Below are 22,403 nucleotides of genomic sequence, written 5' to 3'. Positions count from 1 at the left end.
GCTCGTGCAGTCGCACGTCGCACCGGCATTCCATACACTACTGTTTGGTTGGCACTTAGGCGTAACCCTCCGATGCTATCCGTACAAAATCCATCGGCATCATGAACTATTACCTGGCGATTTAGCGAAGCGGAGGGCATTTGCAGTGTGGGCATTAAAAAAAAAAGTGGTTCAAATGGCTCTGAGCGCTATGGGACTTAACATCTGAGGTCATCAGTCCCCTAGAACTTAGAACTACTTAAACCTAACTAACCTAAGGACATCACACACATCCATGCCCGAGGCAGGATTCTAACCTGCGACCGTAGCAGTCGCGCGGTTCCGAACTGAAGCGCCTAGAACCGCTCGGCCACCGCGGCCGGCGCGTTTCAAAAGATGGCGGAAGATGACGATTGGTTTAGTAACGTGTTGTGGACAGACGAAGCTCATTTCACTCTCCGTGGGTCTGTCAACGCCCACAACTGCAGAATTTGGGCTACCGAAAATCCTAGAACTGTCGTGGAAGCTCCATTGCACGACGAGAAAGTCACGATATGTGTTGGGTTTACCACATCTACCGTTATCGGGCCTTCTTTCTTCGAGAAATGCGCGATTCTGGTTTTGTAACTGCTACCGTGACGGGTGAGACGTACGCCAATATGTTACAGAATCGTATCATCCACAGCCTGGCTGATAAACACCTGCTGGAACGTACGATGTTTATGCAGGATGGCGCTCCACCCCATATTGCTAGACGCGTGAAAGATCTCTTGCGCGCGCCGTTTGGTGATGATCGTGTGCTCAGCCGCCACTTTCGTCATGCTTGGCCTCCCAGGTCCCCAGACGTCAGTCCGTGCGATTATTGGCTTTGGGGTTACCTGAAGTCGCAAGTGTATCGTGATCGACCGACATCTCTAGGGATGCTGAAAGACAAAATCCGACGCCAACGCCTCACCATAACTCCGGACATGCTTTACAGTGTTGTTCACAACATTATTTCTCGACTACAGCTATTGTTGAGGATTGATGGCGGACATATTGAGCATTTCCTGTAAAGAACATCATCTTTGCTTTGTCTTACTTTGTTATGCTAATTATTGCTATTCTGATAAAATGAAGCGCCATCTGGCGGATATTTTTTGAACTTTTGTATTTTTTTGGTTCTAATAAAACCCCATGTCATTCCAAGCTTGTGTGTCAATTTGTACCTCTCTATCTACATTATTCCGTGATTTATTCAGTTTTCAAATTTATGCTGACTTTTTGACCACCCGGTATACATTTCTTCAGAGTTCTCGATAGTTATGTTTTAGTTCTTGAGTTCCCTGTACGAAATTTAAATATTCTGCAACATTTTGTGAAAAAAAACAATATTACTCGGGAAAATTTTAATCGTGTGAAAGAAATTATTTGCCAGTTTTTGAGAGGAATTATGATCACAATTCCGAATAGATCCCCAAGAATTCTGCAGAAAACCGTAATGGCAATTTTTGTCCAAATAAGTTTTAATAACTAGGGAACCATTTTTCCCGTGTGGTAATTTCGTAAGCTAGATAAATGACCGTCCACTAAGAACTTGTAAATATGTGCACATAAATACATTTGGACTCGTTAATATGCTATTAAGGTAGTAGGAGAGGCATTTACAAAAGTGGAAGCTCTTAGAGGAAATTATGTAGTCAACTATTTCCGATAATATCAGTAGTAGTTTAAAGTCGATATACGTTTTAAAACCAGTGAGACAACTGTGCGGCTTTATTACTTATACTTCCTGTGAAAAAAAAGAAAAAAAAAGAATTACCTTGAGAGGAAGCTCAATGGCGGTGCAGGCTAGAGGAGCGACGCGTCCGCTACGGAATAGGCCAAGGTGCGGCACCATGGGCACGACTATGGTGTCGCCGACGCGGCCACTCCGCTGGAAGAGCGTCGTCTGCTGCGGCGACAGAAAGGCGAGCGTGCCGGTGCGATCCAGGTCCCGCCAGTGGCTCAGCACGCCCGCGTCAGTGCGGATCTCCAGCGCCTGTGCGCCTGCAACCACATCACATTAGTCGTATCCACGGACAGTCGAAATGAATCAAACACACACATTTTTAATTTTAGTGCAATACAGTGAAATGATGTTAGCTGATGGAGGACGGAGGAGAAACGCAAGGAAAGGGGAGGGACTTGATATCAACTGCATCAGGCTGTGTGCGGCATCAGCGGAGGCGAGTGAAAATGTGTGCCGAACTAGGATTCGAAACCGGGATCTCTTGCTTACTTCACAGTTGCGTTAATCATTGCGCCACTCGAACACAGTGTTTATCATATCTGCGCGAATGATCTTGACACGCCTCTCGACCGACACACACGCTTATCCGCAGTACCTCTCTATGTCTAACATGCTCGCTACTGAGAGATTCCGGCAGGAGGTCTTACGTACACTACTGGCAATTAAAATTGCTACACCACGAAGATGATATGCTACAAACGCGAAATTTAACCGACAGGAAGAAGATCCTATGATATGCAAATGATTAGCTCTTCAGAGCATTCACACAAGGTTGGCGCCGGTGGCGACACCTACAACGTGCAGACATGAGGAAAGTTTCCAACCGATTTCTCATACACAAACAGCAGTTGACCGGCGTCGCCTGGTGAAACGTTGTTGTGATGCCTCGTGTAAGGAGGAGAAATGCATACCATCACGTTTCTGACTTTGACAAAGGTCGGATTGTAGCCTATCGCGATTGCGGTTTATCTTATCGCGACATTGCTGCTCGCATTGGTCGTGATCCAATGACTGTTAGCAGAATATGGAATCGGTGGGTTCAGGAGGGTAATGAGGAACGCCGCGCTGGATCCCAACGGCCTCATATCACTAGCAGTCGAGACGACAGGCATCTTATCCGCATGGCTGTAACGGATCGTGCAGCCACGTCTCGATCCCTGAGTCAACAGATGTGGACGTTTGCAAGACAACAACCATCTGCACGAACAGTTCGACGACGTTTGCAGCAGCATGGTCTATCAGCTCGGAGACCATGGCTGCGGTTACCCTTGAAGCTGCACCACAGACAGGAGCACCTGCGATGGTGTACTCAACGACGAACCTGGGTGCACGAATGGCGAAACGTCATTTTTTCGGATGAATCCAGGTTCTGTTTACAGCATCATGACCGTCGCATCCGTGTTTGGCGACATCGCGGTGAACGCACATTGGAAGCGTGTATTCGTCATCGCCATACTGGCGTATCACCTGGCGTGATGGTATGGGGTGCCATTGGTTACGCGTCTCGGTCACCTCTTGTTCGCATTGACGACACTTTGAACAGTGGACGTTACATTTCAGATGTGTTACGACCCGTGGTTCTACGCTTCATTCGATGCCTGCGAAACCCTACATTTCAGCAGGATAATGCACGACAGCATGTTGCACGTAATATACGGGCCTTTCTGGATACAGAAAATGTTCGACTGCTGCCCTGTACAGCACCTTCTCCAGATCTCTCACCGACTGAAAACGTCTGGTCAATGGTGGCCGAGAAACTGGCTTGTCACAATACGCCAGTCACTACTCTTGATGAACTGTGGTATCGTGTTAAAGCTGCATGGGCAGCTATACCTGTACACGCCATCCAACCTCTGTTTGACTCAATGCCCAGGCGTATCAAGGCCGTTATTACGGCCAGAGGTGGTTATTCTGGGTACTGATTTCTCAGGATCTATGCACCCAAATTGCGTGAAAATGTAATCACATGTCAGTTCTAGTATAAGATATTTGTCCAATGAATGCCCGTTTATCATCTGCATCTCTTCTTGGTGTAGCAATTTTAATGGCCAGTAGTGTAATTGTGCGTCCGCAATGAATGTCGTGGATTCGTTGCCCATCGAGGCGAAACAGTTACATCAATGCGTGGTGTCTGTCCTTTCGGACATTACCGAAAAAACAGTCACGCCGTATTCATATAACTGATTCGCCTACATGGGCAACGGATCCACCTTTTTCAGTGTGGATGCACAAGTACGTCTGAGCTCCAGCGGGAATCTCAGAGTTGCGAGCCTGGAGGAAATGGACAGGGACTGCAGATAGGTGGCGTTCAATGGGAATGTGGGTCGGCTGTGAAGCGTGCCAAGATAGTCCGCGCAGCTGCGATAACACTGTGTACCAGATGGCGCAGTGGTTAACGAACCTGGTAAGCAGGAGATCCTGGTTTCGAATCTCGGTCCTGTAAAAATTTTCGCTCGTCGCAGCTGATTCCCGATGCAGCTAACACCAGTAATCTCTTCCTTTCCTTTCCTTTCCTTTCTCCCCCTCTCAACCTTCAATTTACATGTAATGTATCACAGCTGCAGGTCCGAAAGAACAGATACCACGCATTGATAAAAAAAAGAGCTTTGCGTTGCTGTTGAGCGACATCAAGAGGTGGTAATCGCATATCCGCGAGTTACCACGAGGCTTGTGGATGGGAATGACTAAACCATCGAGGAAAACGTCTGGGATCAGTACGAGAGGTGACGTAAGGTCGTGACAAATTTCCATATACACGTACGAAATGTCCGATAAATCTCCAGTGGAAGGCCGTCAGGGCCAAGCGATCTGTTCGTAATACTCGCCTGGATAGTATCATGGACTTCGTCCTCTGATTCATCATTGCATCCCTAGGAACCGAACCAAAGGAAAGTCTGGAGACCGCCTTAATGTTGGCAGGGTAGTGACGTTGTTCATGGTACGGCATAACGTAATGTGCATGGAGGGCAGACCCTGTATCGCGTAGAGAATCTAAACGCCGCGCATCACGGGTCGTAAGAACATTAATCAAAGTCCTCTGACGGTGGCGCCGTTCTGCTATCACATAATACATGGATAGAAGCTCCTGCGCTAACTTGTCGTGTGTGCGCGTCCTTACAATAGCTCCTCAAGGTAACGGCGAGAGAGAGATGTGAGCTGCGCCTTGCCACGATTCGCCATATCCTGGCGCTCTGGTGAATTCGGCATCATAGTACATTCCCAGAGAATGATGAAATAGAATTCCTGGATTCGTCATTGCCACACCGCGACCTCCCTTCAGTAACAATCAAGGCCGGGAAGGCTTTGTGCAGAGCACCCACCATGACAGGAGAGTCGAGTGAAGTAAGGTGGGTTGTGTTCAGTTTCCATGGTCCGCAGCCGCGCCACACCCTTTGACGGCAGAGATTAATGGCACAGATATATGCGTCATGGTCAGAGAACGCAGTGGGACAAACTTCAGCAGCCTGCACCCCACTGATAATATCGTGAGAGATGTAAACGCGATCGAGGCGGCTGGAAGAATGGCTAGTGCAATTCGTAAACCCAGGACGATCACTATGAACGTGCTCCCAAGAATCCACAATTCTGAGGCGCTGGAGAATTGTCGCTAGCGCAACTCACGGAGAGTGACGTGGTAATTGGTTAAAAAAAATGGCTCTGAGCACTATGGGACTCAACTTCTGTGGTCATTAGTCCCCTAGATCTTAGAACTAGTTAAACCTAACTAACCTAAGTACATCACACACATCCGTGCCCGAGGCAGGATTCGAACCTGTGACCGTAGCGGTCTCGCGGTTCCAGACTGCAGCGCCTAGAACCGCACGGCCACTTCGGCTGGCTGGTAATTGGTCTTTGGGTGCCTAGGTGCAGTTGAAATCGCCTCCCATGATCAGTGCATCTTGCCGACCCGAGAAAAGAGGCGTGACTATCTAGGAGAAGATGTTGGAATGTTCACGCTGGCGATCCCGAACTAGATGGCTCGTAGACGTTGACGATACTGACGCCACAAAACGTGCATAGGGAGATAGGCAACTGTAGCAGCCACCCCACTACCATTAGGGAAAGCATGGGAATCATGTGCTGTAAAACCATGTGGAGAACAGAAAGTTGGGACGTGCACCTCCTGAAGGAGGGCAACGTCAACGTCCGCAGCATGCAGCATATCATGTAGTAAAGGCAGTTTTGTGGAGTACTGGAATGGTATTGACACCGACGGCGGCTATGCGATACGTCGGAAAAGCTGCCATAATCAGGAGGACATGATTGAAACACAGGGAAGCACAGGGAGGTCCCTGTTAGGCCCACGTAGAAGGGTACAGCACTATGATGGGGAGGGAGCCGACCCTACAAAGGGAGGTACATTGCTCTGCACACCTCCAGAACGTCCGTCCTCAGCATCGACGTCGTTCGCCCAGGAGACAGGTGTCGCACCAGGTCTGTTCTATGGAACACTACCACAGGTAGCGCCAGACACAGAAAGGGAGGCAACCGCATCTTACTCAGGCGGGGGAAGGTCGGTGTCTGGAGGTGGACGCTGAGATTGGAGATGGAGGCGGGGAAAAACATCGCGTCGCCAGGTGCCAGGGCTTCAGAGAACAGCGCATCATCAGTATCAGGGTCGTCATCCCATGCACACATCCGATGGAGGCAGTCATGAGAAGGGGTAGGGCGTTGTCTCTTCCGTTTCCTCAGCGACCGTTGGTTTCTAATATATTGTTTCGGGTCGGATGGCGGACGGCTATTGTCCGACACGTGGCCAGACGTCAGAAAAGCGGTGGTCGGTACAGCCCCATGATTAACAACTATGAGGTGGGGACGGACGGCTTGCGTGGGCTGACGGCCATCGTCCGTTGGTACTGCCTCCGGCGGCAGTGTAGGAAACACAGGAAAAACGTCCACCGTGTTGTCAAGAGGAGTCGACGCTGGCGCCAACTGATTCAGAGTGGGCGCAGCATGCAGCCCCGCCGTTGACTCATGAGACAGAGGTAACACAGTGGGCGCCACAGGTAGAGCGACGTCTCCGGTCAGCGTCTGAACCAGTGTACGTCGGAGACATTCAGAACGGACATGTCATTCCTGGGCACAACCTGAACAAGTGCGCGGCTGGCAATCGTACGTGACGACAGCTCGGCAACCGACTATTACCAAGTAGGCAGGCACGTACTTCCTCAGTTCAGTTTTTGTCTGCTGTACACCGTTGAGGACACGGTATCTTTCGAACGTCTTCCACGTCTCATAACGTGGCCGACGACGTTTCCGTAAGGTTTACAGGCGGCCACCACTGTGTCCGACGGCACTTCAAACGGGAGTTCGAAAACCTGCAACGTTCGGAGGCCAAAACAAGTGTGATCAACCACGAGAGCTCCTATATGGCCGTCAGAATATTGGAACTTGAGATCGTTAGTAGCATGGCGCCGCACAACGTTAGCGCTCGACTTTTGATTCACCAGCTTTATGTTCACATTGGTCCTAAGGATCGAAAAATGAATGCCGAGAATATCTTATGGCGGGAGACGCTTTTCGTCCCGTGTAAACCAGTCAACTTAGTACGCTTTGAGTCGCTCATGATCCAAAGGGAACATTAATTCAATCATGGCTTGGCGAAAGGGCCGGCCGAAGTGGCCGCGCGGTTCTAGGCACTACAGTATGGAACCGAGCGACCGCTACGGTCGCAAGTTCGAATCCTGCCTCGAGCATGGATGTGTGTGTTCTCCTTAGGTTAGTTAGGTTTAAGTAGTTGTAAGTTCTGGGGGACTGATAACCACAGCAGTTAAGTCCCATAGTGCTCAGAGCCATTTGAACCATTTGGAGAAAGGAAAACACCATGGCGGTTGGTTAATTCGGACACGAAGACAAGCCGCGACGCGGAAGTACACTATCGCGCGCCCGCTCGCAAGCAGCACAACAGGCGAGACGAAAGGAAGGCGTGCTCGCCTCAGCGCTGCCGAAAGCAGTCACTGAGCCATCCGGACACAGGGTCATTGCAACTGATCAGACTACCCTAACACGCTTCCAGTCAGACCCATATTCTCAAGTTATTGACACACTAGTAACGTAATGCCCCTTGGTCATCATTCTCATTACTCGCGGCGCCGGCCGCGGTGGCCGAGCGGTTCTAGGTGCTTCAGTCCGGAACCGCGCTGCTGCTACGGTCGCAGGTTCGAATGCTGCCTCGGGCATGGATGTGTGTGATGTCCTTAGGTTACTTAGGTTTAAATAGTAGGGGACTAATGACCTCAGATGTTAAGTCCCATAGTGCTTAGAGCCATTTTTTTACTCGCGCCATTTTGCTGATTCCCATGATGGAGTAGCAGCTGAGCAGCGGACCTAACCGGCGCCTGCTCCCTGCACCTTGCGTAGCTGCCAGACGACACTTTCGTCGCGAATGAGGTAAAACTGGCTTAGTTGCCATAGGACGCTCTTTGGAGCATCGCTTACAAGCACACGCCGCTAAACGCTTCACAGCAGTAAGCGGCCTAGAGTTACTGCAACTATGGTTGCCACTTCCCCACCGGGTTTCTCTCGTTCTTTAATAGGGTATTTCAGTGTCAGGGGCCCGTTCTTGTTGGATGACCCCGTGCACTGTAGGCTGTCTTTCACCCGAGCCGGCCAGTGTGGCCGAGCGGTTCTAGGCGCTACAGTCTGGAACCGCGAGACCGTTACGGTCGCAGGTTCGAATACTGCCTCGGGCATGGATGTGTGTGATGTCCTTAGGTTAGTTAGGTTTAAGTAGTTCTAAGTCCTAGGAGACTGATGACCTCAGAAGTTAAGTCCCATAGTGCTTAGATCTGTAAGTACACTAAAACGTTTATCTCTGCCGATGATGATGATGTTTGGTTGTGGGGCGCTCAACATCGTGGTCATCAGCGCCCGCACAAGTTCCAAATCTTTTCATTGCCAGTCTCGGCACTTCCAAAATGATAATGAGGATACCGCCGGCCGGAGTGGCCGAGCGGTTCTAGGCGCTACAGTCTGGAACCGCGTGACCGCTACGGTCGCACGTTCGAATGCTGCCTCGGGCGTGGTTGTGTGTGATGTCCTTAGGTTAGTTACGTTTAAGTAGTTCTAAGTTCTAGGGGACTGATGACCTAAGATGTTAATTCCCATAGTGCTCAGAGCCATTTGAACCATTTGATAATGAGGATAAGACAAACACCTAGTCCCCGGGAGGAGAAAATTCCCGACCCGACCGGGAATCGAACCCGGGACTCCGAGAACCAGAGGCAACAACGCTAGCAGCTAGACCACGAGCTGCGGACTTTATCTCTGACGAAAAAGCAAAACTGTCTTTTCTGACGAAAAAGCAAAACTATCTCGTATCCACACCCTACCCTCAATAAAAGTATTCTTACGCTGGGGAGATGGCAGATCCCCCTTGCAGATTCCACCCGATGACCCGCGGCAAGACTGCAGCAAAGGAGACGGGAATGCCGACTGTTCCCGTCGACGTTTCCGTCCCGCTCGCCACACATCAGGGGGTGATCAGGCAGCTAAAGCTGGATGTCAGTGCCGCCAATCAGGAAGCTTGGGCTCAGAGAGAGCAAGAGCTCGTCGCCAAACTGACGGGTGGAAGCGACATAACAGCAAGAGCAACAGTAATACATATACACCACCAGTGAATACGCTAGACATGCCCTCAATATCGCCGATGCAGCCTCCCGAGCCTCAAATGACGATTCTGGCGACCACAGAAGAATAAAAAAAACGGAAAAGACGGACCTTGGCAGGTGGTATGTTCAAAACGCAAAACAGCAGCAACATACGCCGACAAGTGTGCCCGCAGACTCACAGGGCAAACGACCAGCGCTTCTGCCGACACTACCAACACTGGTTCCAAGCACCGGTAACATGAAGACCATGCAAACAACGCTGTAGCAGTTCAACAACGCAACACTACACCATCAGCTACGCAATTGGTAAGTTACTAAGGGGCCAAACTGCTGAGGTCATCGGCCCCTAGGCTTACACACTACTTCATCTAAGTTAAACTATCTTAAGCTTAGGACAAGACACACACCCATGCCCGAGGGAGGACTCGAACCTCCGATGGGAGGAGCCACGCGAACCGTGGCAAGGCGCCTAAGACCTCACATCTACCCCGAGCAGCCCAGCAGCTACGTAGAACACAACAACTTCGTCTGGTTTCCTACCGGTCATAATACGCGTCTACACTTGCCTCTGAAAGCTAAACAAGAGATTCATAGAACGTCACTCCGCCGCCACATACCACACAAAACTAGCAGGGGACCACACATCACTGTATATATGCAATAAAACAGATTACAGCAATCTCCTTAACTTCTTCAAAGCTGAGGGGATCGAGTATAATACATACAAAGTCTATATGAAAAAAAAAACTCAAATGTCCACTGATGAGCCAAAACATTACGACCACCTTCTTAACAGCTTGTTTATCCGTCTCTTGAAGGAAATGCATCACTGATTTTGCGTATCAGGGATCCGACAGTTTGTCGGTTGGGTTGTGGAGGTATGTGGCATTAGATGTCTGTGCACAGGTCATGTAATTCGCGTAAATAACAGACCGCTGATTTGCGTGCGCGGTGATGGCGCCCGATAGCGGCCCAGACGGGTCCTCAAACCACTGTAGCACGGTTGTGGCTTTGAGACACGGACATGCTGATGAGAGATGACATTGCCTTCATGTATGACATCAAGCATGAAGGGATGCAGTTGGTTCGCAGCTGTCTGTGCGTCTTTGATTACTACCACAGATCCCATGCAAGAGAGGGGAATGCCTCCCATAGCATAATACCGCTCCCACCAGCCTGCGACCGTGGCCCGCAGCACGTTTCGATCCGCCATTCACCTCGATGACGGCGTTTTTAGAGACGACACTAGACCTAGTGTAGTGAGAATGTGATTCACCTGAAGGGCCAACACGTTTTCATTGATCGACGAACAAATCAAATGGTTCAAATGGCTCTGAGCACTATGGGACTTAACATCTGTGGTCATCAGTCCCCTAGAACTTAGAACTACTTAAACCTAACTAACCTAAGGACAGCACACACATCCATGCCCGAGGCAGGATTCGAACCTGCGACCGTAGCAGTCGCGCGGTACCGGACTGAGCGCCTAGAACCACGAGACCACTGCGGCCGGCTACGAACGAATCCTATGGTTCTGACAATGTCATTGGGTCAACATATGATCACGTAGGGGTGATCTGTTGCGGAGCTCCATGTTCAACAATGTACGATGAACAGTGTGCCCCGAAACACTTGTGCGTGCACCAGCATTGTGCTCTTTCGGCAGAGATCCTACTGTCCTACTTTACAAAGCAGGCAAGCCTCCGAACCCTACTTTCTGTGAAGAGTCGTCGACTTCCAACCATTTGGTGCCTAGTGGTACTTTCACTGTCTTTCTTCCTCTTTCTGTAGATACTCACTACACAAGTACGTGAGTGTTCGACCAGTTTCACCGTTTTCGACATACTCGCTTATAGGCTCTGCGTAATAATAATCTGCTGCGGCCCGCCGCGGTGGCCGAGCGGTTCTAAGCGGTACAGTCTGGAACCGCGCAACCGGTACCGTCGCAGGTTCGAATCCTGCCTCGGGCATGGATGTGTGTGATGTCCTTATGTTAGTTAGGTTTAAGTAGTTCTAAGTTCTAGGCGACTGATGGCCTCAGAAGTTAAGTCCCATAGTGCTCAGAGCCATTTGAACCATTTTTTTTAATCTGCTGCACTTTGGCATAGTCGCTTTTCTCATTGGATTCCCCCATTTGCAGCCCAAATCTTCGCTAGGGGTATCCCCTGCCCGTGTCTGCTCCGCTTACATACTTTCGTTACCGCGTCGCGTGCTCGCAACGCTACCAGGCGGCATCCTACGTCGCGGTGAGCAATAGTCATAAAGTTCTGCCTTATCAGAACCCTCAGTGACATTGTACATGATGAAATCACAGCTGCGTGAGCGTGAGCCGAATATTGGGTTTCAGGACACACAGACCACAGTCAAACTACTTAGTAGAATTGGTCGACACTACTCATTCCCGCGACTTTCTGAAGCGTTCTCGCTTCCCTTAGCATGGGTCCCGGGTTCGATTCCCGGAGCGGTCAGGGATTTTCACCTGCCTCGAGATGACTGGGTTTTTGTATTGTCCTCATCATTTCATCATCATTCATGATAATTGCGAGATTGGACTGAGCAACGATTGGGACTTTGTACGGACGCTGATAACCGCGCAGTTAAGCGCTCCACAAACCAACCATCATCATCATCATCATCATCATCATCATCGAACCTCCGGCGGGAGGGGCCGCGCAATTCGTGACATGGCGCCTCAAACCTCGCGGCCACTGCGCGCGGCCACAACCACCCAAAAATACTTCTAGCTAGGGACAATTAACCACCTATGGACACAAGTTCACAGACAAAGCAAATACTGGTGAACCCCTGCATTACAGCAAAACTAACTGGCGTTGCCTGCTGCAAATACCTAGCCGACCAACCGACAACGCAGCAAAGCGGTGCTGCACACTAAAAGCAAACAATTGCAACCAAACTTCTTACACCGTGCGATCGATTTATGGCCAATCGGCCACTCATATAACAACCTTGGCTTTTTACACGTACAGACGCTGCAGCTGGACCAGGAGAAGTCATAGGTGCCCAGCCTAGTAGTACCCCTCCTCGATAGGACCGAAATTCTTTATGACGACGAAAGCTATGACAACGGTACAGAGCACTGCACGATACCCAAAACTAACAACAACTTCACCCTTGCACAATCTGTCGCAGATAGCAGGAAACCACTACTGCTCTTATTAGCCGTCCAGACTATCGCAGAGGTTTTCCCCCCTTAGTGCTTGCCATGGCACGCTTTTCTCCTCTGACTTAAATCCGCTACCCTACGTTCGCTTCTCGAGCACTTCTATATCCACGACGCGCGAACGTAGGTGACAGCAGAACTTCTGTGATGGTCACTACGTCGGTGCGGACGTAGAAGGATTCCACGCTTAAAAAAAAAAAAAAAAAAGGAAAAGGAGGAGAAGAAAAAGAACAGGAAGAAAAGCCGATTCCTGTAGGAGTTCGAGCCTGTTGTGCATATGAACTGAAGAGATCATTGGTCGTCTCGCCTTAATTATACAGATACGTGTGGTGTCTGTGTCTACATATATATAAGTGAGTGGTTCTTTACCCCACAGTAATTCTTTCCAGACATTAAATGATACGTGTATCAAACTTGGTTGAAATCTGTCTAGGGATTCGGGAGAAGATGTGTAACATACATACATATGTACATCCACTTTTATAATGTGTACGGATAACGCAACGGCTGAAGAGCGGCGAATTGGCCGTTGCCAGCTCGTTCCCAATCAGAATAATGTAAATAACAATAAATGGTGTCAAAAAAGAAAGTAAATTAAAATTATACTGATAACCGAAATAAATAGACAATTGGTTCCTTTTACCGATCCCCTGGCTCAGATCATACAGTTTCTGAAATGTTCAAAGGAAACTTGAGTATCAAGTCTAATAGGTACTCACTCATAGGTTATAGTTGGTGGTGACTACAATCTACCCTCGATATGCTGGCGAAAATGCATGTACAAAGACGATGGTAGGTACAGTACTGGCCATTAAAAGTGCTACACCACGAAGATGACGTGCTACAGACGCGAAATTTAACCGACAGGAAGATGATGCTGTGACATGCATATGATTAGCTTTTCAGAGCATTCACACAAGGTTGGCGCTGGTGGCGACACCTGTAACGTGCTGACATGAGGAAAGTTTCCAACCTATTTCTCATGCACAAACAGCAGTTGACTGGCGTTGCCTGGTGAAACGTTATTGTGATGCCTCGTGTAAGGAGAAGAAATGCGTACCATCACTTTGATAAAGGTCGGATTGTAGCCTATCGCGCTGGCGGTTTATCGTATCGCGACATTGCTGCTCGCTTGGTCGAGATCCAATGACTGAATATGGAATCGGTGGGTTCAGGAGGGTAATACGGTACGCCGTGCTGGATCCCCACGGCCTCGTATCACTAGCAGCCGAGACGACATGCATCTTATCCGCATGGCTGTAACGGATCGTGCAGCCACGTCTCGATCCCTGAGTCAACAGATGGGGACGTTTGCAAGACAACAGCCATCCGCACGAACAGTTCGGCGACGTTTGCAACAGCATGGAGTATCAGCTCGGAGACCATGGCTGCGGTTACCCTTGACGCTGCACCACAGACAGGAGTGCCTGCGATGGTGTACTCAACGACGAACCTGGGTGCACGAATGGCAAAACGTCATTTTTTCGGATGAATCCAGGTTCTGTTTACAGCATCATGATGGTCGCATCCGTGTTTGGCGACATCGCGGTAAACGCACATTGGAAGCGTGTATTCGTCATCGCCATACTGGCGTATCGCCCGACGTGGTGGTATGGGGTGCCATTGGTTACACGTCTCGGTCACCTCTTGTTCGCCTTGACGGCACTTTGAACAGTGGACGTTACATTTCAGATGTGTTACGACCCGTGGCTCTACCCTTCATTCGATCCCTGCGAAAACCTACATTTCAGCAGGATAATGCACGAGCGCATGTTACAGGTCCTGTACGGGCCTTTCTGGATACAGAAAATGTTCGACTGCTGCTCTGGCCAGCACATTCTCCAGATCTCTCACCAATTGAAAACGTCTGGTCAATGATGGCCGAGCAACTGGCTCGTCACTATACGCCAGTCACTATTCTTGATGAACTGTGTTATCGTGTTGAAGCTCCACGGGCAGCTGTACCTGTATACGCCATCCAAGCTCTGTTTGAGTCAATGCCCAGGCGTATCAAGGCCGTTGTTACGGCCAGAGGTGGTTATTCTGGGTACTGATTTTTCTGGATCTATGCACCCAAACTGCGTGAAAATGTAATCACATGTCAGTTCTAGTATAATATATTTGTCCAATGAATACCCGTTTATCATCTGCATTTCTTCTTGGTGTAGCAATTTTAATGGCCAGTAGTGTATAAAACATCGTCCAGTATTATACTAAATGCTTACTACGAAAATTATTTTGAGTAACTAATTCAGGAAACGACTCGAAGTGTAAATGATTGCAAAATATGCTTGACCTCTTAGCAACAAATAATTCGGAGCAAACAGGGAGCATCATGACGGATACATGGATTAGTGAATCCGAGGTCGTTGTAGCGAGATTGTATACCGTAACATCTAAACCCATTAAAAATAAACGCAGAATATATCTATTTAATTAAGCAGATAAAAACTCGCTTGGCGCCTTCCTAAGAGACAGTCTTCTTCATTCCTTCTGTACTAACTGTGTGATGTGGCTTAAATCCAAAGGAATAGTATAGAGAGAAATTGAGAGATTTATATCACATAAATTAATAAGAGAGAGAACTGATCCCTCATGGTACAAAAAACAGGTCAGAACGCAGTTGCAGAAGCAACGAAAAACAGCATGTCAAATTAAAAAAAAAAAAAAAACGCAAAATCTCCAAGGTTGTCGAATTTTTACAGAAGCTAGAAATTTAATGCGAACCTCAATGCAAGATGCTTTTAATAGTTTCCTTTACGAAACTCTGTCTCGAAATCTGGCAGAAAATCCAAAGAAATTCTGGTTGTATGTGAAGTACACCAGAGGGAAGACACAGTCAATATCTTCACTGCGCGATAGCGATGATAATGTTACTGATGATAGTGCCACTAAAACCTAGTTACTATATACAGTTTTCCAAAATTCCGTCACCAAGAAAGACGAAGCTAATATTCCAGAATTCGAATCAAGAACTGCTGCCAACGTGAGTAACTTGGAAACAGATTTCTTCGGTGTAGCAAAGAAACTCAAATAACATGATAAAGGTAAGTTTTCTGGTCCGCATTGTATTCCAATTACTTTCCTCTCATATTACACTGATATAATAGCTGCATACGTTGCATCATACACAACAGTTCTCTCGACGAAAGATCCGTACGTAATGACAGGAAAGTAACACAGTCACACCAGTATCCAAGAAAGAAAATAGGAGTACTCCGCTGGATTACAGACCCATATCGCTGACGTCGATTTGCAGTACGATTTTGGCACGTGTACTGTGTTGGATCATTATGAGCCAGCGGAAAAATGCTTCTATTGCACCACAAAAAAGGCGAATATGCTCATGTTTATTAGAAGACTGACTAAAAAGTGGGGTATAAGCTGCCTTATTCTACGATCTTGCACGTTTAAAAATTTTTTAACGTGCATTTCACCTCTGACATCCACTAGCTGCCCTGACTATAACTCGCTCACACCCACTAATCCATCGCTGTAAGTGGCTCGAACCCATCCACTCCAACTTATCCATTCTCACTCGCTCATTCAGCCCGACTCATTGTCATTATCTCTTTGTGTCTCTATAACTGTCATTGTTCTCTGTATTTCGGCCACAGTCTCCGTCGTTCTGTCCTACTACTACTGTCTCCTCTTACTGTCATTGTCTTCCTTGCTCTCTCTTGCTGCTGCTATTTCATTCGTTCCTTCCAGCTGCTGATGACTCCTTTCACTGTCACTATCTTACTCTACCTCGTTATCACTGGCTCTCACTCACTTCACTTGCTACTTCTTGCTCCTTCTCGCTTCTTCTCTTTATTCCTCTCACACTGGCACTGCCACCTTCACTCTTTTCCTAGCTCTGTTCTATCAGTGTCAATTATGTTCCACTGCCACTGCCCCCCCCCCCCCCCCTCTCTCTCTCTCTCTCTCTCATGTCATTGTGTCTTTTGCTCTCTCTACATCACACCCACTGTCCACTGTCTTCCATTATTACTTTTCCGTTTTTTCCCACTGTCGCTGTCTCCTTCTCTCTCTGCATAAAAATATTGCTAATACGAGGTGGGACAATAAACTAATGAGAATGATTTTCTTCGCAAGATGTGGCAACCATGCAGGCTTTTCGCGGATGATGCTGTAGTATACAGAGAAGTTGCAGCATTAGAAAATTGTAGCGAAATGCAGGAAGATCTGCAACGGATAGGCACTTGGTGCAGGGAGTGGCAACTGACCCTTAACATAGACAAATGTAATGTATTGCGAATACATAGAAAGAAGAATCCTTTATTGTATGATTATATGATAGCGGAACAAGCACTGGTAGCAGTTACTTCTGTAAAATATCTGGGAGTATGCGTGCGGAACGATTTGAAGTGGAATGATCATATAAAATTAATTGTTGGTAAGGCGGGTACCAGGTTGAGATTCATTGGGAGAGTCCTTAGAAAATGTAGTCCATCAACAAAGGAGGTGGCTTACAAAACACTCGTTCGACCTATACTTGAGTATTGCTCATCAGGGTGGGATCCGTACCAGATCGGGTTGACGGAGGAGATAGAGAAGATCCAAAGAAGAGCGGCGCGTTTCGTCACAGGGTTATTTGGTATCCGTGATAGCGTTACGGAGATGTTTAGAAAACTCAAGTGGCAGACTCTGCAAGAGAGGCGCTCTGCATTGCGGTGTAGCTTGCTCGCCAGGTTTCGAGAGGGTACGTTTCTGGATGAGGTATCGAATATATTGCTTCCCCCTACTTATACCTCCCGAGGAGATCACGAATGTAAAATTAGAGAGACTCGAGCGCGCACGGAGGCTTTCCCACAGTTGTTCTTCCCGCGAACCATACGCGACTGGAACAGAAAAGGGAGGTAATGACAGTGGCACGTAAAGTGCCCTCCGCCACACACCGTTGGGTGCTTTGCGGAGTATAAATGTAAATGTAGATGTAGAATACCTTTGACCTTGGTCTATCAGCTGCTTCTAGTTCAAGTGGCACATCGATGCAACTACTCAGTCGTGAGTTGTACTGTAATAAGTTAACACGTGTTTGTGTCTCTCGTCACGGAAATGGAACCGCAGAATATTGCGCAATGGTATGCCATTTATTTTTGCGTTAAACTGGGTGAAAACGCGACAACTTACGGTATGCTTCAGAAGGCAAGTGGAGAGGAGGTTATGTCAAGAGCTCAAGTTTTTCGTTGGCATAAAATGTTTAGTGAAGGCAGAACGAATGTTGAAGATTAAGACCGCAGTGGACGAACATCAACTTGGCCAGGGTGCGTGAACTCGTACGATCTGATCGAAGATTATCCGTGAAAATGATTGCAGAAGAACTGAACATAAATCGAGAAACGGTTCGTCTAATAATAACTGAAGATCTTGGTATGAGAAAGATTTGTGCAAAAATGGTCCCCAGAAATCTCACACCACAACAGCGAGAAATACGGAAAAATGTGACAGCCAATCTGTTAGAGCAAACGGAAATCAATTCAGAATTGTTGAGCAGTGTTATCACTGGTGATGAAAGTTGGTTTTTTTTTTCAGTACGATTCAGAGACAAAACGCCAAAGTTCTCAATGGCGCTCAAAGGGATCGCCCAGACCAAAAAAGCTCGCATGTCAAAGTCAAAAGTGAAATGCATGCTTGTGTGCTTCTTTGATTCCAAGGGAATTGTTCATAAAGAGTGGGTGCCTCCTGGACAAACAGTTAACCAATATTACTACAAAGAAATTTTTGAAAGACTTCGTAAAAGAGATCTTCGTGCTCGTGCCAACGTTGCTGATAATTGGATTCTGCATCATGATAATGTGCCATCCCATACTGCTCTGTCAGTACAGCAATTTTTAACCTCAAAACAAATTTCAGTACTACCACAGCTACCTTATTGACCAGACATCGCTCCGTGCGACTTTTTTCTATTTCCAAGAGTCAAAACGGCGGTCAAGGGACACCATTTTCAAACAACACAAGACATCCAAAAAGTTGTGACGAGGGTCTTGGAGGATATTACAGAAGATGAGTTCCAGAAATGTTACCATCAATGGCAGAAGCACTGGAAAGAGTATGTGCAATCAGAAGGGAACTACTTTGAAGGAGACAGCACTAAACTTGACTAAAACGGCAAGCACCATTTTTTTCACATCAGTCTCATTGCTTTATTGTCGCACCTCGTATGTTCGCATGCCAAACTTTTTGGGAAAAAATTATCCCAAGTTTCAGTCATTCTTTTAATAAACAGGATTATATTCACATTTTTTACACATTTTTCACCTGGTTCCGTCCTTTCACCCGTTACAGCAGGGCATGTCACTCATATGATAATAACTTTATGGGTCAGTAAAATTTTGATAGTTTACTTATGTGGAATTGAAATGACGCAAAGCTATATAATGTGGCACCTCATACCGTATTGTATGTACATAAAAATTTCTACCGAGTGAGGTGGCGCCGCACCTCGTATGTTCGCATGCCAAACTTTTTGGGAAAAAATTATCCCAAGTTTCAGTCATTCTTTTAATAAACAGGATTATATTCACATTTTTTACACATTTTTCACCTGGTTCCGTCCTTTCACCCGTTACAGCAGGGCATGTCACTCATATGATAATAACTTTATGGGTCAGTAAAATTTTGATAGTTTACTTATGTGGAATTGAAATGACGCAAAGCTATATAATGTGGCACCTCATACCGTATTGTATGTACATAAAAATTTCTACCGAGTGAGGTGGCGCAGTGGTTAGCACACTCGCATTCGGGAGGACGACCGTTCAAACTCGCGTCCTGCCATCCTGATTTAGGTCTTCCGTGATTTCCATAAATCGCTTCAGGCAAATGCCGGGATGGTTCCTTTGAAAGGGCACGGCCTACTTCCTTCCCATCCGACCCTAACCCAATGGGGCGGATGACCTCGCTGTTTGGTCCTCTCCCGAAACCAACCAACCAACAACAAAAATTTTGCATGTGCTTCAGTACTACAACAACATGTTCCCTGAAACTTTCTGATAATAACGGAGACACTTAACATGTCATTTCTCCGTGCTATGTCACTTTATAAACTACGTTCTCGCCTCACACAGGATTTTACGTGCTATTTTAAGTGTACAAGTAGGGTAACTTTGAACCTGTACGTCGCGGAAACGGTAAAGATATCAAGAAAATTGTCAAGGTTGTTCGAGATCTGGATCTTAGGAATACATCGCAAAAATAACAGTCATTTGCTACACATAATCATCTTGAAATTTGCAGTTCGGTTTTGATACTCACAAACGATATTTTGGGGTGTTTCTCGATAACGGATAAAGATGTTTGAAAACGGGAAGATAGCAATTCTAGGCGCTTCAGTCTGGAACCGCGTGACCGCTACGGTTGCAGGTTCGAATCCTGCCTCGGGCATGGATGTGTGTGATGTCCTTAGGTTGGTTAGGTTTAAGTAGTTCTAAGTTCTAGGGGACTGATGACCTCAGCTGTTAAGTCCCATAGTGCTCAGAGCCATTTGAACCAGATTTGAACCATTTGATAACAATTCTAGATAAACGCCTAGAGAATGTACCGTTAAAACTCGAGCAATTTTCTGCTGCTATATATTATTTAGATTTTACGTATTTGCTTTACGTGTACAAGTAGGGTAGCTTTGAATCTCTGTATATGGGAAACGGATAAAGATATACAAAAAATTTTCAAGGTTGTTAGGGATAAGGATCTTAGAAACATATCGTAAAAGTTTTAGCCATTTGTTGTGCGTAGCCGACTTGGAACCCACGGCTCGATTCTGGTACCCAAAAACCATATTCTTCGGGTTTTCACAGGAGCAGCACATTAACTAAATGGTGCCTCCCTAATGCAAAAATAACTAACCGTTTTGTTCCATTTGCGTAAGCTGGAGGAAGTATGTAATATTCATTTTTTGAACCGTGTATTATATGATGGTTACAGTAGTACGATCCTTCTGTTTGATGTACAAATTCTCTGTTGCCAAAGTACTATCTAAAACACTTGACCCTATCTTTCTATCGCCAATAGTACCAAGGATATGCACCGGAAAAATCTCGCTTTTATGGGCGGCATTTTGGAACACATTAGTTAGCTCATACTGTCGCAAGTGTACTGATTATATCGAAGTAAACGATCTTTTGAGAAATAGTCATTACAGATTCAGAAAATAGTGTTCTTGTGAAAAACAACTAGCTCTTTATATTCATAAAGTAATGAGTGCTATCTACAGGGAATCTCAAATTGTTTTCACGTTTCTGGATTTCGAGAAGGCTTTTGATACCGTTCCTCACAAGCGGCTTCTAACCAAATTGCGTGCCTATATAGTATCGTTTCAGTTGGGAGACTGGATTCGTGATTTCCTGTCAGATAAGTCACAGTTCACAGTAATTGACGGTATGTCACCGAGTAAAAGGGAAGTGATATCTGGAGTTCACTAAGAAAGTGTTATAGGAGGTCTGCTGTTCATAATCTATATAAATAATTTAGGAGACAAGCCGAGGAGCGCTCTTAGATTGTTTGCAGATGATGCTGTCATTTACCGTGTAGTAAAGTCATCAGAAGATCAAAACCAATCGCATAATGACTTAGACGAGATGTCTGTACGGCGCGAAAAGTGAAAATTCACTCTAAACAACAAAAAGTGTGAGGCCATCCACGTGAGTACTAAAAGGAACCCGTTAAATTTAGGTCCTACGAAAAATAACGCAACTCTAAAGGCTGTCAGTGCAAATAAATACCTAGGGATAACAATTACGAACAACTTAAGTTGGAATGAATACATAGACAATGATGTGGAGAAGGCGATCCAATGACGGCAGAACATTTAGAAAATGCAAGAAATCCACTAAAGAAACTGCCTACACTACGTTAGTCCGCCCCCTGCTAGAGTCTTGTTGTGAGATATAGGATTGATGGAGGAGTGAGGACATCAAAACAGTTCAAAGAAAGGCAGATCGTTTTGTACTATCGTGAAATAGAGGAGACAGTGTCACGGATACGATACGGGAGTTACAGTGGCAGTTTTTAACAAAGGTGATTTTCGATGCGCGAAATCTTTTCAGTCTCCAACTTTTTTCTTCGAATGCAAAAATATATCTTTGATGTCCATCTACATGGGTATAAATTTGGGTTCGAATGGAGAGATATAAGTGTTCGTTTTTCCTGTGCACTCATCGAGAGTGGAACGGTAGTGAAGTATTGTGAAAGTGGTTCGATGAATCCTCTGCCAAGCACTTAAGTGTGAAGTGCAGATGTCATGTAAACTACTGGCCGTTAAAATTGCTACACCATGAAGAAATGCAGATGATAAACGGGTATTCATTGGACAAATATACTAGAACTGACATGTAATTACATTTTCACGCAACTTGGATGCATAGATCCTGAGAAATCAGTACCCAGAACAACCACCTCTGGCCGTAATAACGGCCTTGATACGCCTGAGCATTGAGTCAAACAGAGCTTGGGTGGCGTGTAGAGGTACAGCTGCTCATGCAGCTTCAACACGATACCACAGTTCATCAAGAGTAGTGACTGGCGTATAGTGACGAGCCAGTTGCTCGGCTATCATTGACCAGACGTTTTCAATTGGTGAGAGATCTGGAGAATGTGCTGGCCAGGGCAGCAGTCGAACATTTTCTGTATCCAGAAAGGCCCGTACAGGACCTGTAACATGCGCTCGTGCATTATCCTGCTGAAATGTAGGTTTCAGCAGGGATCGAATGAAGGGTAGAGCCACGGGTCGTAACACATCTGAAATGTAACGTCCACTGTTCAAAGTGATGAGGTGACCGAGACGCGTAACCAATGGCATCCCATGCCATCACGCCAGATGGTACGCCAGTATGGCGATGACGAATACACGCTTCCAATG

At 46.7% G+C, this 22,403-nt stretch overlaps 1 protein-coding gene across 1 annotated transcript in view; it reads right to left on the bottom strand.

Moving 5' to 3' along the window:
• Positions 1-22,403, bottom strand: part of LOC126469580 (intracellular coagulation inhibitor 3-like) — a 192,604-nt gene that overhangs the window by 48,591 nt on the left and 121,610 nt on the right. Inside the window, exon 5 of the mRNA XM_050096696.1 lies at positions 1,781-2,007. Within this exon, the coding sequence (XP_049952653.1) occupies positions 1,781-2,007 (227 nt within the window). The remainder of the gene's footprint in view (positions 1-1,780; positions 2,008-22,403) is intronic.

This window comes from Schistocerca serialis, chromosome 3 (genome assembly GCF_023864345.2).
Source record: "Schistocerca serialis cubense isolate TAMUIC-IGC-003099 chromosome 3, iqSchSeri2.2, whole genome shotgun sequence".
NCBI lineage: Eukaryota > Metazoa > Arthropoda > Insecta > Orthoptera > Acrididae > Schistocerca > Schistocerca serialis.
This window is presented reverse-complemented; position numbering and strand designations above follow the sequence as displayed.